A 17,561-nucleotide genomic window follows, 5' to 3' on the forward strand; every position below is an offset into this window, starting at 1 on the left:
AGGGGGAGGGTGGGGGCAGGGCCAAGGTCCTGAGGCTGGAAGTGCACGCACATTGGAGGAGCCCCTGGCAGGCCAGTGTAGCTCAGGGTAGTGAGTGAAGGTGGAAGTGATGGGAGGGGAGGGGAGAAGGCAGCAAAGCAGCCAGACTACAGGCCTTCTGGGCGGTTTTAAGGGCTGGGCTTTTACTCTGGGTTTAATACAAAGTCACTGGAGGACAGGGCAGAAGGTGCACCGGATCTCAAGGGACCACTGCGGTGGTTATGTCAGAAAAGGGAACACCAAATAGGAGGTTTTTGTATAAATCCATGTCCAAGGGGTTTATCCTAAACAAGAAGAAAAATGGTGACACATTTATAGAGGGGAGGAGGCTGGGACATGGTGGGACATGATTTTTATTTGGGAAATATGAAATTGTCAACACCTTTTACCTTTCTAATTGAGACTGTATAAGTCTAGAGTTTGAAGACATGGACTAGAGATACAACACAGCATTTAAGATACGTCAGTGTAGAAGGCATTTAATCCTTGGACGTGGCCATGGATTGAGAAAAGAGGTCCAGGAAATGACCCTGGCCCCTACCCTGCGGAGGGGGGAAGACTGAAGACAAAACAACGGAGAATGAGGAGCAACAGTCAGGAAGGCGGAGAAAGAACCATGAGAGGGCGCCTCCCGGACACCCAGGGAAGAAGGCGAGGGTCCCAGTGTCACATGCTGCCAACAGGCAGACTAAGGTGGGGACTCAGGATTGACCCTGTCCCTGACCGCAGGGAGGTCACGGTGACCTTGAGAAGGGGGCTCTGGAGGAAGGGGAAAGCCTGCAGGGAGGGGCTTCCGGAGGGGGAGAGGAGAGAAAGCCCAGGGCACTGTGGCAGGGCCCCAAAGATGTCTGTCCTCACCCCAGCGCCTGTGCATAGGCAGGTCACACAGACAATGGCAACAAGTGTGAACGACGGCTGCAAAAGGAATCAGGTTGCTGACAGGGAGGTTTTCTGGATTGTGTAGGTGGGCCCAAAGCAATCACAGGATCCTTATAGGGCGGAGCATTGGCAGGGAGCACCGGAGAGAAGGCAGCGCGAGAAAGACGAGGCTGCCAGGTGCTGGCCGTGAGCCCAGGCTGCAGCGGCCTCTGGGGAGGGAAAGGCCCGGAGCTGACCTCCCTGAGGCCTCGGGAGTAATGCTGACCACGGACACCTTGATTTCAGCCCCAGGAAATCCCCTCTGGACTTGTGAACTGAAGAACAGTAAGATAACAAATGTGTGTTGTTTCCAGTCACTGAGTGTGTGTGGATTTGTGGTAATTTGATAAGCAGCAATATATTGACATATACCCATCTCTTCCAGGAATGTCACTGTAAGGGAGGCATCAAAGTAATATTTTTCAGTCGTTACAATCTGCAATGTCAATACTGTGGTCTGCGTGTTAATAAGGAGACTTAGATTTAAATAAATAACTCGCCCAAGACACACGGCTCCTAAGTGACGGCAGAGGGACTCACTCAGGGCTGTCGGATTCCCCAGCCACAGTGCAGTTTCCGTCACAGGGCGAGGTCACCCCAGGATCCTGAGTTGGGCAGCCGTGCCACACAGGCAGCCACCGGAGTTGGGGGTGAGAAGGCCCTATACAGCCCCCACCCACCAGAGGGACCCAGCTTTTCTATTGCATATACTGGGCATTTATGCACAATCATGTTTGAGGGGTTTCACTGATTAAACTCGCACGTGCACAGACATACACCTGGAACAGCCTGCTGTCCTGCTCCTGCGGGAGGTGCGGGCTTCTCCTAATGAGCTGTGATCAGGGTGGCGAGTGGGCGGAGCTCCATCTCCTCAGTCCCGGCCCCAGCGACCCTTGAGGACCAGGCGGAGCCCAGCCCTCTGGGCAGGGCAGGGAGCCAGGCATCCCTGTGGGTAACTCAGCCCTGCCTCAGAGACCAGGGACCGCTTAGCCTTCGGCCTAAAAATAATCAACAAAGAGCCTCGATAAACATGCTTCTCCAAGACCAAGGACTGCCAAACTCCCTCTGTAAAGGGTCAGGGATATTTGTGTCAGTATTTGTGGTGTGTGGGCCACATGGTCTCAGCAGCAACTAGTCTACCCTGCGGGGTGACGTGAACACAGTCCTGGACTGGACCTAAAGAATGAGTGTGGCTGGGACCCAGCAAACTTCATTTATGAACACAGGCATCGGGCCATATGCTGACCCATGGGCCACAGTTTGCTGACTGCTGACCAAGAGCATAAGAAGTGACAGGTACCTTTATTGTTGTGTTTATTAAAGTCTCCTGCAATATAGGCGCCCCCCCGCCACCCCCTGCCTAGAAAGGGAGGTTGTTCCCCCAGTTATTGGCAGGCAGGCAAAGATTTTAAAATCAAGAAGGGGCCACAAGGCACTGAGTAAGAACTGGACACTAATTATAACTTCAACATACCAGAAATTTAAAAACACAGTAACTATATACAAGTATACCAGGTAGGCAGAATCCCTGGAATGGTCTGAATGAACTATTATCTTACTGACACAGAAAGAAATTAAATCTATGTTTTGTAGGAAAAGGTACAAAGCTTAACGATGGAGCTGTCTTATCCTCTAAGACTGCTTCTCACCCCCACCTGCTGGGGTTGGCGGCCATGACCCCGTCCAGCTAACTCAGCGGTTCTCAACCTGTGGGTCGCGACCCCTTTGGCGGTCGAACGACCCTTTCACAGGGGTTGCCTAAGACCATCCTGCATATCAGACATTTACATTACGATTCATAACAGTAGCAACATTACAGTTATGAAGTAGCAACGAAAATAATTTTATGGTTGGGTCACAACATGAGGAATTGTATTTAAAGAGCCAGAAGGTTGAGAACCACTGAGCTAACTGCTCACAGACAGGCTTTCTCAGCAGCACGATGCCAATGAGCAAGGGTAGGATCAAGCCGCCTGGCCTCCTCCAAGGGCTATCATGATTACTGCTCTTCTGGCGGCTACATGCAGGGGGAGGGGGAGAATGCAGAGTCGGCTGCAGTCAGGAGGAGCATGGGCCACTCTGGAATGCTACCAGTAGGAAAACGGGGGTCCCTGGCTGGGCTCTGCCTCAGCCGCCTACACCCAATGCCAACGCCCCCGACCCCCCCCGAGACCCGGCACAGCTGCCCAAGACCAACCTTCCACGTTTACTCGAGAGAAGTCAGAGGACAGCAAATTCATGATTCATTCCTGCTGGACGTGGATTGTATGTGGAGATTACATAAGGTCACTTGGGAAATGAACTTAGCGCCTCCTTGGCTCACTTCTACCAGTTACCAGGTGCCTTTGGAAGCTGCAGTGCTGGGGGGAATGAGCCGCCTGCCCCGAAACCCTGGGACACACTCCCATGGGACCGAGAGGGGATCGCTGAGCCTCAGACCTGAACTTGTCTCGGGAGGGGCGCCCACAGCGCAAGGCCCGTACCTTCAACGTGAACTCGTGTGCCGGCCTCCCGAGCCTGTCCTCCGCCTCCACACTGTACTCGCGCGCCAGGGGCACCGTGGGGTGGTAGAGGCGCCAGTGTTTCTGCCCCTCCAGCTGCAGGATGAACACCTGGGGAGGGAGAGCCACAGGCCCGAGGTCAGAGCTGCCTCACAGGCGGGTGCTCCCGAGGGAGCCTCCAAGGGCTCAGATGGATCACCCGTTTCAGATAAAAAATAAAAATGAAGATCAGACACATTTCACTCTGCACATAAGAGCCGCCACTATGGCTTTAACCTTTAAGAGGGATATCATTCTTCTCACTTTCGTGAGGCCTCGCCGAGTTCTCTACATCCCACGACAGACCACGATCTCATCCCTTCAAATCTCCGACCCGACAGCTTAAAGCCCATGATCTCTCGAGGCAAAGCCGAGCTTCGGAGATGACTGGATGTCTAAGATCCTGAATATAATCTCTGGCAGGTAGAAAAGCTTTAAGGTTTTTGTTCTTCATTCAGCCAAAGATATCTCAATACTCTGTTAAAAACGTATTTTAAAGAACCAAGACCTTTTGGAAAATGCATTGATATCAAACTGCTCTTAAAGGGAGAAAAAAATGACTTGTTACTAATTACCCTGTGTTCACACCTTGTATTGGTACAAAAATAAAACTACAAAATACCTAAGCCAAAACGCTAACTGTTTCTGGCAGCTCCCGGGGAGTGAAATCACGCTTGTCAAGGTGCCAGTGCTTCAGGGAAACCATGACCTTCACTCCAGCTGCCCCTAGATTTTCACAAACGGAAAAATATATGTATTTCTGGCAGCTACAGAAAAAGGACAAAATGAAAGCAGATGTAGGTCTGCTTTGTGGCTTCACCTTATTAAGGACCGTACACTGCGAAGTGAGAAAGCCAATCACACTTTTCTGTAGATAAACCCAACAGAAGGTGTGGCCCTCGTATCAGTCGGCTGGAAACGACCCGTGCCCTCGGGGAAGGAGCAGGAAGGAAACCGTTGGGTGGACTTGGTTTTGGCCCAACATCCAGGTGGGGTCAAGGTCTCCAGAGACGGCACAGGAAGAGTGGACAGAGACCTGGCCCAAGAGGTGGCCTGAACCCTGACCCCCATCCTGACCCAACTCTCAGCAACTCCTCCTTCCCCCGGCCCCACAGCGCTCTTCCACTCTCACCTCGACGTCATCATAATGGGGCGGCAGGCCCTGCGAGCCGGCAGGGGTTATGTACACATTCGAGCCAACCAAGGAGCCAAAGTAGCATTCCAGCTTCTCCTGGATCCTCCAAAGTTCATCCTTCAACAGAGGAGGAAAGGGGGAGGGGAAAAGTCCATTAACAGTAAGACGGGGCACGAGTTCTCATTTGCTTATAGTCTGTACTGAGCTATTAACTCACAGATACCGAGAATTAAGAAGCGTGAAAGAGCCGACACCTCTGCCCTCGAGAATTTTCTGCGCTAGGACTGACCCCACAGAAAAGACTGGAGCACAAACCCGAGACTGGCAGGCGGGCGGTCTGGAACCGGGCAGGCCTTAAGCAGGGAGATGACAGGATCCAATTTACATTTTTACTGTATTTATTTATTTCTATCTTTGTTGTTGAAAGTATTACAAATGTCCCCCCTCTCCCCAATGACCTCTTCTCGCTCACCTCCACCCCCTGCCCCAGGCCTTCACCATGAAACGGTTTTTTTATTGTATGTATATTATAGCCCAATAAAATTGATTAAAAAAAAAAGACCACCTGGGTTCAATGTCTGGCTTTGCCCCTTACTAACTGTAATATTGGGTAAGTTATTTCACTTTTCTGCACCCATATTTCCTCACAGAAAAGTGAGAATAATAATAATACTTCCTTTAAAATTTTAAAAATAAATAAATACACAACTGTGGGAAAAATAATAATAATTTATAATAATGCTTGCCTCATTGTTTTGGTATTTTTGTTTGTTACTGTTTTTAGATAATCTCATAGGATTTTTTAAAGGATCAAATGTATTATTACAAACCGCGGTAGCCAGCCTCCAAGGCCTCCTGCCTTGGGGTGTCCTGCCCGTGTGGCCCCTCCACGTGGAAGAGGCGCTCCTGGGTGCCTAGTCTATTGTCGAAATGATGGTCTGTGGCTTGGGACTAGGCCAGGAAACACACTGAGCCTGCGCCTCTTAAATCTCTTTCTCGGGGAGCCAGCACCACATCACGAGGACTCGCAGCAGCTGTAGGGAGAGGTCTGGGTGGCAGGGCACCGAGGCCTCCTGCCAGCAGCCAGCAGCCAGCCCTGGGTGAGCCAGGTGGGTCCTTCCTTCAGTCAGGCCTTTAGACGACGGACACTATTGTCTGTGTCCATGGGTTATGCATGTGTGCATATAAGTTGTTTTCTTAATCTCTCCCCCCGCCCTCCCCGCCCCTTCCCTCTGAGTTTAGTCAGTCTGTTGCTTGCCTCCATGTCTTAAAAGCTCACTCTGGCTACTGTGTGGAAAATGGACTGTCGAAAGCAAGAGAGATCAGTGGGGAAGCTACAAAGGCAGCAGACAGCAGTGAGGCAAGGAACTAGCGGGAAGGGAGAGGGAGTAGAAAGGTCAAGACGCACTTGGAAGTAGCACTGCCGGGACCTGCTGATGGACAAATACTCCCGGGCTTTTGCCTTGGACAGTGAGTTAGCTCCCAGCTCCATCCACTGAAATGGGGAAGACTTGCTAAAGAACAGCTTTTCGAAGGGGGAAAAGGAGTTCTCTCCTAGAAATGTTGAGCTTGAGCTGCTAGAACCCCCGTGTGGAGATGTCTTTAAGTGAGCTTCTGGCTGTCTCAGTCTCAAGTTCCGGCAAGAAGTAAGGACGAGAGACTTACATTTCGGAATTCCCCGCACAAAACTGATATGTAACGGGATGGGAGGAGAAATGACAACCTAGAAAATGGGTACAGGCGGAGAAGGGCGAAAGGGGCCGAGTACATGCCCTCTCTCCAGGCACTAACCCCCTCTTCAGGGTATAAGCCAGACTGAGGGGCCGGAGGGGAGCCACATATCCCTGCAAGAGAGAAAGAAACCAGGCTTTCCCACGGCAGCTGTGGAGCGGGCGGGGCACTGAGGCCACATGGACATCTGCACGGCTCTGCAGCCTCTACCTAGGCAGATGCAGGCCGTAAGGGAGGAGCTTCAAGGAGGACACGACCACCGTGATGCTACTCTGCATGCCTTCAATTACAAGGAAGGGGCAAGCCCAACAGAAATGTCTGCCTTACACCGAGACAAAAGCCAGCCCACAGAACTTTTAAAACTAGCGACATAACTTAGGTTTTGCAGCTCTATGACACCCAACCATGTCCACCCTGCATGTTAGACATTTTCTAACAATTCAGTCAAAAGAGAACACAGAATCTCCTCATTTGAGATGCATTTGAAGACCAAACAGGCGCTCCCCCTTCTCAAGCTGGCAGGAGGCAAATCACCACCAGACCACAGGTTCGCCCCTGAGCTGGTCTGTGGCCACATGGTAACCCTTTAAACACACGAGGATTCTGCCGGGGGAGAACCTGTTACCTTAAATCTCTGAGGCTGGTGAAACTGAATTGTTGCCCTTTTCTGATCAAAATCTTTTCTCAGCTGGAGGAAGTGCACTTTGCCATCTTTATTTAAAACCTTCTTCTTCCCATGGACACAGCGGCAGACATTTACGTCCCGTCCATAGTACATACCCCGGCCGCACAGACTCTTCAGGTCTGAGAGCCTGAACAGGGACTGGTAATACGCGGCCAGCGCAGGGTCCTCTCTCTGAATGAGCAGGGGCTTCTGCTCCCAGAATTCCTTGAAAAAAGTCTCCGTCTGGATGGGCGAGATTAAACTTTCAAAGAAGCCACTGGGGCTGTCGAAGTTTAAAGTGAAAGGCCCCGCAGCCGCCTCCGCCTTCGGCTGTTTGCAGGGAGCAGGCCCCTCTTCCTGCCCAGTCCCCGCAGGCTTTGCTTTCTTTGGCATCGTCCCGTCTTCCAGACGAAGCTGTGAAGGGAGGCAAACCTACCAAAAGAACAAAGAGCATGTGTTGGTGTTCGCAGCCAGGCCTGGCCATGAGCCTCAGGAGACCCTGTGGGTGCAGGCCTTCTCCTCAGGGGCAGCCTGAAGCCCACACACCATTCCTCCCGGCCAGGATTCAAACTGCGGATCCCACATTCCTCTGAGGACAGCACGCTGTCCGTGCACACAGCACTATGTTGTGGAATCCTAGTTTATCAGGAAGTATAATTATCCCGACTTAAATGATTCGACTATCTCAGCAGCTCCCAGTCACAGTTCAGCCTGTGGCCACTGACACAGCAAAATCGAAAATCTTTTTAATTTGGCTTCAATCAGCACCAGGTCCCAAATCTAATGAGATGTACTTTGAGTTACAGACACATGACTGGAGAACCACCAACAGCGCCCACTCCAGGCGCTCCTCACCACAGCGCCACCCCATCTGCCGGCCAGGACGCCCACTGCCACGTCCCGGGCGTGGTGTCAGCTGGTGGCCGGAGCAAGAAGCAGCCTGCTCCCAAGTCTTCCTCAACCACGTGAAACTCCCACTTCCAAATCTCAGCTTATGCCTGAAAAGTGTCACTTTATCAGAAACCTCTCTCCCATTAAAAAAAAAAAAAAACTAATTAGAAGCTGAAAAGTGAAGGCTAAAGGTAGTTATATCCCAAGTCTTTAAAAAGCTGTAAGTTAAACATAACAGCATACCCACATCACAAACCTCTACCACAGCACTGCTCCATCTCGGATGTGCACATCCCCTGGGCATTAGGCCTGACGGACGGAGGGCTGAGGTTCTCTCACAGCGGCCAGGCAGGGGTGCTGCTGGCCCACAGACCACACTGCATCTCTCACAGCGCCCAGGCAGGGGTGCTGCTGGCCCACAGACCACACTGCAGGAGCAGGAGCAGCAATACCCGCAAGCTCTGCCAAACCTCTCAGAACTGCCCCCAAACCACAACTATGGTTATCAAGCAGGTGGCCTTCGTCTGGGGTTCAAGAATGGTAATTCAAATTATATGAATTTCCTGAAACTGCAAATTTCTATTTAAACTTTTATTTTTTCTAGGAGGCGGTGGTGGGTTCATTACTTTCACTGGATTCTTAAAGGAGTCTCTGTCCCCAAAAAAGATTATAAAAATCTGCACTTACAGCCCTAGCCAGTGCTTCTCTGTAGTTAGAGCTGCTGCCTGCTCACCAAAGGGTCAAGGGTTCGATTCCTGGGCGCGTGCTTGGGTTGTAGGTTCGATCCCCGGCCCGACTTGGAGCATGTGCAGGAGGCAACTAATTGATGTCTCTCTCTCTCTCTTCCCTCCCTCCCACTCTCTCTAAAAAAAAAACCAATGGAAAAAATATCCTTGGATGAGGATTAACAAAAAATAAATTTTAAACATCTGCACTTATAAGAACCAATTTTTCCCAGAGACCAGTAACTTATTAGTAGATGTTATGGCTTCCTATTTTGTTGGGCTATCCGAATTGCAAGAACACTGTTTTCTGCTCCTCTGTCATTATAACTAAGCTGTATTTCAGCTACAACATGGACTAAGTACAATTAGTGGTCGGGCCTAGGAATAAACCCTGGAATAATTTGTTACATATTGCAACAACTAATTTATTAATAAACCTTTAGAATACAATCCAAATGTAAACTGAACACAGTAGGAAGTGGAAACGTCAAAATACAAAACTCTCTAGCGACCTCATTTTAGCTTCTAAATTTTGTGCCCACAAATAGCTCAGATCAAGTGCTTTTGCTGGAGAAACACAGGATGATGGAAAACTAATAAAAATAGACACTAAAAGCTTGCACTGGAGAGGTAAGGGCTTAAGCTTAGAGAAGAAATTAACTTTAGTGTTTTATAATGTGTCGTCAATGAGACAAAAATTTGCTGAAAATGTTTCCTTTTCCTTTCAAGTTTTCCAGACCGTTTTGATTTCTCAACCAAAAAACCCAGGAATTCAGTGAAACAAAGTATTCCTAGTACTTAGACCCCAGACATGAAAACGGATTAGCAAACAGCACTGCTATCCTACGAAAGGCCAGTTTATGGCAGACCTCAGGGAGTTTTTATTTAGGAGCATTCCCACCACTGTTTAAATGTTAACAGTGACTCACTATGGCCCTAGCTGGTTTGGCTCAGTGGATGGAGCACTGGCCACAGACTGAAGGGTCTCTGGTTTGATTGAGGTCAAGGGAACATACCTCTGTCAGGTGCTTTCGGGAGGCAACCAATCAACGTGTCTTTCTCACATCCATGTTTCTCTCTATCTCACCCCCTCCCTTTCACTCTCTCTCAAAATCAATGGGAAAAAATCGGGTGAGGATTAACAACAACAAATGTTTCTCTCTATCTCACCCCCTCCCTTTCACTCTCTCTCAAAATCAATAGGAAAAAATCGGGTGAGGATTAACAACAACAACAAAAAGAGTGACTCACTCCGACTTAACTGTTGGTGCAAACAATGTGTTTTATACTGAACATCTGCTTTCCTTCTGGGAGTCTCGGATTTTTTATTATTTTTTGGTTAATCCTAACCCGAGGATATTTTCCACTGTTTTTTCAGAGAGAGTGAAAGGGAGGGGGAGAAACACATCAATTGGGTGCCTCCCGAACTTGCCCCAACCCGGGCTGGAATCGAGGTACAAGCCCTTGATGGGAATCGAACCTGAGACCCTTCAGTCCACAGGGTGGACGCTCTATCTACTGAGCCAACCCAGCTAGGGTGGGAGTCTGGGAGTTTGGTACATATTGCAACAACTAAGCTTCCAGGCAAAGGATGCTTAGGTGACTAGCCCCCAATTAACAAAAAATCCTGGGCTCTAATGAGCTTCCCTGGTTGGCAACTGTGTAGCTGTCACACCTAGTTGCTGGAACATTATGCACTTGGTCTCCTTTTGCTATATTCAATCAGCTGGGCTTCTTAGCAAGTCATTGAACCCAGGGATGCCCTGACACTCTGCTCATATTTAATCTTTAAAAACAGATTGGCTCAGAAGGTTTGTATCATTAAAAGTACCCTAAGATGAAAAAGTAGTTTCACATTCAGCCACACATCTCTTAGCCCTCACGATCGGTTAGCTTATAATGTAAGGATGTCAGGAGCAGGAAGATGTAATTGAAAGGCTTTTCTTTAAGCACAATATATGAACACAGTTATATAAGCACATTCCTCAGGAAGTGTGCTCAGACAAAGTGTGCAGAATACTAACGCCAAAAATATAAACACTTAACGAATTTTTTCCACCTACAATCACTAACAAACACTAGCACTGCATAACAAACGCCTTTGTTAGAATATACATTTCACTATTTATACTGCCAAAAGTTACATCACGTATTGTTTCTGTGTTCACAATGAAATGATTTGAGGCTCAGTTCATTGGTACCTAGCTTAGAAGTTACTGGGAAAATATACCATTTCCCTGATTCTCACACTATCCATATTGTAAAATAACAATTCTTTTTAACAGCTTTTGAGAAGTGGACAGATGACATTCCACACCACACTGAATGTACCAAAAACTGCAAGATGCATCACCATTTCAGAAATAGCTAAAAAAGACATATCTTAGGATCTAAGAAATATGATAATTAAACAACAGAATACTTTGTACAGAGGAGTACAGCCCACACAGCCTGCCTATAAACCTCACGGACCACCCAAGCAGAAGTGAGAATAAATATTTGTATAAAGCTTGGGGGGGGGGGCAAGCTTTTAAAAAACAATTTATACAAATTCTAAACCATTCTTTTCTACACCTAAAATAACATAATGTTCTATGGCAATTATATTTCAATTAAAAAAAGTAAAAAGGCAATTATACAGCTTGAATTGACTATAATCATTGCAATGTAAAATTATTAAATCAAAAGAAACATTCACAATTCACATTTTACTGCCAACAGATTTTAATTTAAAAAAACACACACAACACACCAACTAATCTAAACAACTCTTAAGGATTAAAACTCTACAAGAAAATCAATACCCATTCTACGGCCAACAAACATAAACAGAGCCTTCCTATTGTTACTAGTAAGTGTCCTAACCTTGTCTACGGGAAATTACTGACAAGAAGCCATCAGCAGCTTTTTATTTAAAAAAAATTTTTTTTATTGATTTCAGAGAGGAAGAGAGAGGAGAAACATGAATGATGAGAGAGAATCGTTGATCAGCTGCCTCCTAGGCATGTGCCCTGGCTGGAATCAAACCCTGACCTCCTTCCCGGTTCACCTCACCGTGGGCGTCTTTATCATCTCCGCGCTCAACCCCTGGGCCACGCCCGCCCGCCCATAGCACGGCCTCCGGAGGGCAGGGCGCAACCTGCACACACCCAGAACCTAGCAGAGGCACACCCGGGGTCCCAAGAAATGTCTGCTGAATGCATTTGCTCCCCGTTTTCCTCTTTTGTATGTAACTTTAGAGAAATATCTCAAAAGCTTTGCAGAAAACAAAGTTGGGGGAGCCCAGACGGTGTGCGCAGTGGGGATTGTTCTGATGGCAGCTGGCCCTGGGTGTTCAGCCGTGTGGCCGGCGCTGAAAGGCGCTGGGTGCCCGTGGGTGTCCGTGCGCTCCAGAGCGCATCCCACCGCGCGGCGGGGTCAGGAGCCTCGTTAACACACACACCTCCGGGCCGCATCAAGCCTGGCAGCCGGCCGGGGACCTGCGCTGAGACTGTAAGTTCCCTGCGTGCACTTCAGATCCACCAGCGGAGAGGATGGTGGTCCGGCAGCTCAAGTAAACGCGCACCACGCCCGACAGAGCCGCTGGGCGCCTGCAACAGCCGCCGAGGCCCACGGAAGTGCCTGTGGGTCCGAGAGGGAAGCCGGGCCCCTGCTGACCGAGCGCCCCGACGGGCAGGTGCTGGTTGTTAGGTGGTGCCGTGGCTGTCTGTCCAGCTCACGGACTCCCCCTCGCTAATGTGCTTTAGTGATCGAGGCCAGCGAGGCAAAAGCCATCCCGGCGACGGTGGGAGAAACCTGCTCCCCCGCCGCAACCGGAGCCCCGAAACCAAAGGCCGCCCGGGCTCAGCGAATGCGCGGTCCTTAGGCCCTCGCCTCCCAGGGCTTCGGTCCCGAACGGAGCGCAGCCGGTCTCTCTAACCTGTTGGATAGCCCCACGCGGGGCAGCTGCGCTGGACACATGCGGTGACAAGTGGACTGTTGGGAGGGGAGGCTGCAAAGCTAAAGTCGGGGTGGGACCACAGAGACGCCCCAGCCCGCGCTTCCCTCCCGCAACTGTATTAAAGGGTCGTGGCATTAGGAAGGTTGAGAACCACTGCTCTAGATGCACATATAATTTCTCCAAACTCTTAACAGATGGTTGTTGGTGCCAATTCATTGCCAACAGGAATCCCCAATTTGAAGTACAGTAAAAAAGGAAACTTCATTCAGTGCAAACAGCTCAATTGTGATACAGCACAGCTGTGAAAACAGAATGGCTATGGAACAGCTCAATAGTGTTACAACTCAATTATAAAGCAGCATGACTGTGAAACAGCGTTGCTGGGAGGTGGCCCTCTCCTCTCCCTTGCTCCTATCCAGCTAGACAGCTCTGATCTGCTCCAGCCTGCTTTGTGTGCCCCAGTCCACCTTGCTCTGCCACAGTAAGCCTTCTTCAGTCCTAGGTAGAAAGGGAAAGTGCACTCCCACAGAGGGGAGCTGACTTAAGGAGAAGTCCCCACTTACACCCACGTCTGTTTCTCTCTAGCTCCGTGGACTGATGGTGAGTGCTGAGCATCAGCATGTTCCTAGAACCACAAGCCAGAAACCTGGGAGGCAGCCTAGATTTCTCCATTGATACAAAGCTATAACAGCTACCATATTGAATGTTTACCTTTTTCTAGACCCAGTGCAAACACAGGTCTAACCTTTCAGAGCACTGCCATTCAGCCTTTAGAACAGGGGTCCTCAAACTTTTTAAACAGGGGGCCAGTTCACTGTCCCTCAGACCGTTGGAGGGCCGGACTATAGTTTAAAAAAAAACTATGAAAAAATAAAATTTAAAAAAAACATGAACAAATTCCTATGCACACTGCACATATCTTATTTTGAAGTAAAAAAACAAAACTTCAAAAAAAGGCCCTACTAACTGCAAAATAAATAAATAAAAAATAGACCTCCTAACTTCAAAAAAAAATAAATCCTAACTTGTTCTTACCTCGGTCCTCAGGCAGCAGCAGGCTCTGCACAGGCAAGCTCATGACTCATCTGATCACACCCTGATCACACCCGAGACTGAGAGGAGTCAAGAGACAGAGAGAAGGAGAGTATGGTGCACATTGGGCACTGCGGGCCTGGGACAGTTGGCTGCTAAGCAACAGGCAGCTGCAGCAAAAACACCCGGGGGCCACATGTGGCCCACGGGCCGTAGTTTGAGGATCCCTGCTCTAGCACAACCTTGTTCCTTTCCTGGGGAAACTGAGGCCAGGAGAGGGAAGCGAGTTTCCAAGTGAAGGGAGCTGGGGGCGCCGGTGCGCCTGCAGCTTTCCTCTGAGCTTCCTACGCGATGCGGTGCTTTTTTATACTAAGTCAACTGCAATGTATATCTCTTTGCTCCCAGAGAGAGAATTAATCCTGGTTTAAAGGATACTGGAAACTTTTTGTTACTGTGGCTATAGAAACAGCAAAAGCGATTGTTAAGTAATCTGGGCCTAAGGCTCTCCTTGGACTCTAACGTGGGAGGGGAGGCCGAAGGAGTGACAGCCTGTGCTCGGGCCTGTACCTTTCTTTGCTCCGTAGACAGAGAACCACCCAAAGGAAGTGACTTCACTGTCAAGTTAATTGGGACCTATGGCTGCTTCTTATGGTCCAGGGACACATGAGCAAATGGGGACAAAGTATATGCCGTGGCTAACGCTTGTTTCAAAGTTACAATAACAGGAAGCCTTGAACTGAGTCCTTCCTTTCTGGGAGGCACCATGCACTAGGTCAGTGGTTCTCAACCTTCCTAATGCTGCGACCCTTTAATACAGTTCCTCATGTTGTGGTGACCCCCAACCATAAAATTATTTTCGTTGCTACTTCATAACTGTAATTTTGCTACTGTTATGAATCATAATGTAAATATCTGATATGCAGGATGTATTTTCATTGTTACAAATTGAACATAATTAAAGCATAGTGATTAATCACAAAAACAATATGTAATTATATATGTGTTTTCCAATAGTCTTAGGCGACCCCTGTGAAAGGGTCGTTCGACCCCCAAACGACCCACAGGTTGAGAACTGCTGCACTAGGTGTTTCATAGGTGCCGCTCTTCATCCTCACCACCGCTGTGATCACCTCCACAGTACAGTTGAGGAAACTGAGTCAGCAGAGGTTAAGTCACTTGCACTGTTATGGGTTCACTCAGCGAGATAGACCACCGACTCAGAATTTAAATTTAAGAGCCTTTATTAAGCTGGCCAGCTAACTACAGTTATAGCACTCTGCTGAAGCAGAGGCTGAACTGCAGCCCTGATTTCCATGGCCAGCGACTACAGTTACAGCACCCTGCCGGAGCAGAGGCCGAGCTGCAGTGCTGACTGCAAGAGTTACATTTTATTATTAAATTTTGTGGAGGCCCAGAGAAAAATGTGTCTTTCAAATTCTGGGCCCCCCAATATGGAGGAAACTCTCTTTATTTATACTTTCTCCAGTCTTTTGTCTCCAAAATTTGGAATGAGACTTCCGGGCCTTCTGAGAAAGAAGGCCTGCGTGCTGGGAAGGGGCCATGAGACCATATCTCAAGGCCTGGCCTGATGTCAGTACCTTCCTATCTATGTGTTTTAGGAACAAACAGCACAGCATGACCCGTCTGGCCAAAGCGCCAGATATGCAGCCCAGCACAGCACAAGGTCACACGGGCAGGAAGTAGAAGAAACAAGACTGGAGCCAAACCAGTCAACTGTAAGTTCTTTTTCACTGTGTTCTACCTCCCACTGTAACCCACACGCTCCCTGTCAGATTCCAGTCAGAGAGACCCAGAATTCACATCAAATTTATCCCTTTAAGGTGGGGGGGCATCACCCTAGCCAGTTGGCTCAGTGGATAGAGCATTAGCCTGCAGACTGAAGGGGCCCAGGTTCGATTCCGGTCAAGGGCACATGCACGGGTTGCAGGCTCGATCCCCAGTATGGGGCGTACAGGAGGCAGCCGACCAATGATTCTCTCTCATTGCTGTTTCTATCTCTCTCTCCCTCTCCCTTCCTCTCTGAAATCAATAAAAATATATTTAAATAAAAAAATAAAATGGGGGACAACTGTAATACTGTCAACAATGTTTTAAAAATAGCCCTTTGAGAAAAAACTACCAAAAAAAAGTAAAGTACAACCACCTCTAATCTACTTGACATGACATATTGGTAATATACTTTGCTCTTCATTTTTACTATAAATTTCTACTCAAGATAATAATTTACAACAGTATTGATGTTACAGGGATTCAGAAAATGGTGAACTCTCACACATGTCCTTCACGTGGGACAGCAGTATTCCGTGTCTGCCATGGAGAGAAGTCCCAGTGTCAGCACAGAAAACCATGGGCCAGCACATCAAATCCCGGGATGGCCGACAGAAATCAGCTCTGCGAGGGAAGAGCAGACATCTTGCAGAGGAGTTCCCCTGGGGCAAAATTAGTCTCTGCGATATTTTCATTATAATCCAGATGTCTTAGCATAGCTAGCGAAAACATCATGTTCCTTCACCTTTAAACCTGAATGCAATGCCTGCCATGTCTGTAAAGAAAAGGAAGAGGGAGGGAAAGTGAGGAAGAGGGCACTGAGAGTGAGAATAGCCCATTATTTTGTCCTGGGAGTTTGTAGAATCTATGGTCTCCCTAATGTACTCTTTAAAGTACTTTTTCTTTATTTTTAGCTTTAAGATGATTGAGTATAAAAGCTCTTCCAGAGGGCAGGAAGCAAACTACGGTCCAGTCCCCAACTTATTTATTCCAAAGGGGCATCAAAAAGTCAGTCATTTTGTTTCTGTGATTTTTTTTTCTCACGAAAACAATATCATAGGTAGCTCAGTCCTGCTGGCCACTGGACCAGCACTGCTCAGTCTCCCTGAGGGACTGGTCATGGCCCCAGTCCCCGGATCCTCAGCAGGTGGGTGAACCTTAGCAGGTGCAACCTTCCCTCGTGGTACCGCTTTGAAATTCTTAATCACCTAACCTTTGGTTTGGTTTTGTAGGTAAAGTGTGTTGGAACAAGGGAGCATGCACTGGGCCTTGCCACCTGCAGTTCTGCCTCCTGCCGCGTGGGATGGGATCTGTGCCTCCTTCCCCATGCCCCGCCCCAGCCCCGCCCCTTGCCCACAGCTGCCCTCCGCCCCTGGCAGGGCCTGTCCACAGATGCAGGAGGATGGGATGGGCGCACACCCCACAGGGTTTCTCTGCCCTGCACGGGCAGCGCCACGGTGTGCTTGGAGGGTGACTGAGCTGGAGCAAGCCTCCTTTCACAGTGACTCACTCTCCATTCAGTGTAAATATGACCTCATCCAAGATACAACCTAATTAACAAAACATGTTTTAAGTTATTTTGGGATGGTGTGATTGCTCTAAAAATCCCTTTGATCTGTGGGTTTATGTTTATGACAGTTCTTTAAAGTGCGAAACGCTTGAAACGTCAACATTAATATTCTCTGAAAAAGTAGAGTAAATGAATGTGGATGCAAGCACTTCCTTTCTCAGATTGCCTTGTTCAGTTAGCTTGTCATTTTGGAAAGATTGGTACCCATGTGTCACTCCACCACCCCCCCCCCCCCCCCCCCCACGGGCCCTGCTCTGTGCGTGACAGGGTAGAGCCATAACCTCTCCATCAGCCCTACCGATTGGTTGCCTCCTGCAGGCTGGGGAGGAGCTTGCAACCAAGGTAAGTGCCCTTGACCGGAATCAAACCCAGGACCCTTTGGTCTGCAGGCGATGCTCTATCCGCTGAGCCAAACTGGCGAGGGCTATATGTCACTTTTAAAGGACACAGACTTGTATACCAAACTTCAGAAAGTCTTATTACCGCACAGTAGGAAATATGTTTTTACAATGTTGCTAAAGACATGGCAACTTTCATCTACTTTTAATTGGCTAAGGCAGGGAGTACTCAACTGTACACTTCTGTAGG

At 48.6% G+C, this 17,561-nt stretch overlaps 1 protein-coding gene and 1 long non-coding RNA gene across 3 annotated transcripts in view; one reads left to right on the top strand and one right to left on the bottom strand.

Moving 5' to 3' along the window:
* Nucleotides 1-8,275, bottom strand: part of MINA (MYC induced nuclear antigen) — a 21,602-nt gene extending 13,327 nt beyond the window's left edge. Inside the window, exons 1-4 of the mRNA XM_005880173.2 lie at nucleotides 8,175-8,275; nucleotides 6,989-7,459; nucleotides 4,630-4,749; nucleotides 3,441-3,569 (exon numbers count right to left, since the gene is read on the bottom strand). Coding sequence (XP_005880235.2) covers nucleotides 3,441-3,569; nucleotides 4,630-4,749; nucleotides 6,989-7,459; nucleotides 8,175-8,222 — 768 coding nt within the window. The 5' untranslated portion in view covers nucleotides 8,223-8,275. The remainder of the gene's footprint in view (nucleotides 1-3,440; nucleotides 3,570-4,629; nucleotides 4,750-6,988; nucleotides 7,460-8,174) is intronic.
* Nucleotides 8,276-15,243: 6,968 nt separating this feature from the next.
* LOC106723705 lies at nucleotides 15,244-17,118 on the top strand. Of its 2 annotated transcripts, none has more exons than XR_001359418.1 (2): nucleotides 15,244-15,351; nucleotides 15,869-17,118. It is a non-coding gene; the product is annotated as an uncharacterized LOC106723705 (long non-coding RNA). The 2 variants fall into 2 exon arrangements; XR_001359417.1 differs by having other exon boundaries at nucleotides 15,883-17,118.
* The last annotated feature ends 443 nt before the right edge of the window (nucleotides 17,119-17,561 follow it).

Source organism: Myotis brandtii, unplaced genomic scaffold (genome assembly GCF_000412655.1).
Source record: "Myotis brandtii unplaced genomic scaffold, ASM41265v1 scaffold63, whole genome shotgun sequence".
Classification (NCBI taxonomy): domain Eukaryota; kingdom Metazoa; phylum Chordata; class Mammalia; order Chiroptera; family Vespertilionidae; genus Myotis; species Myotis brandtii.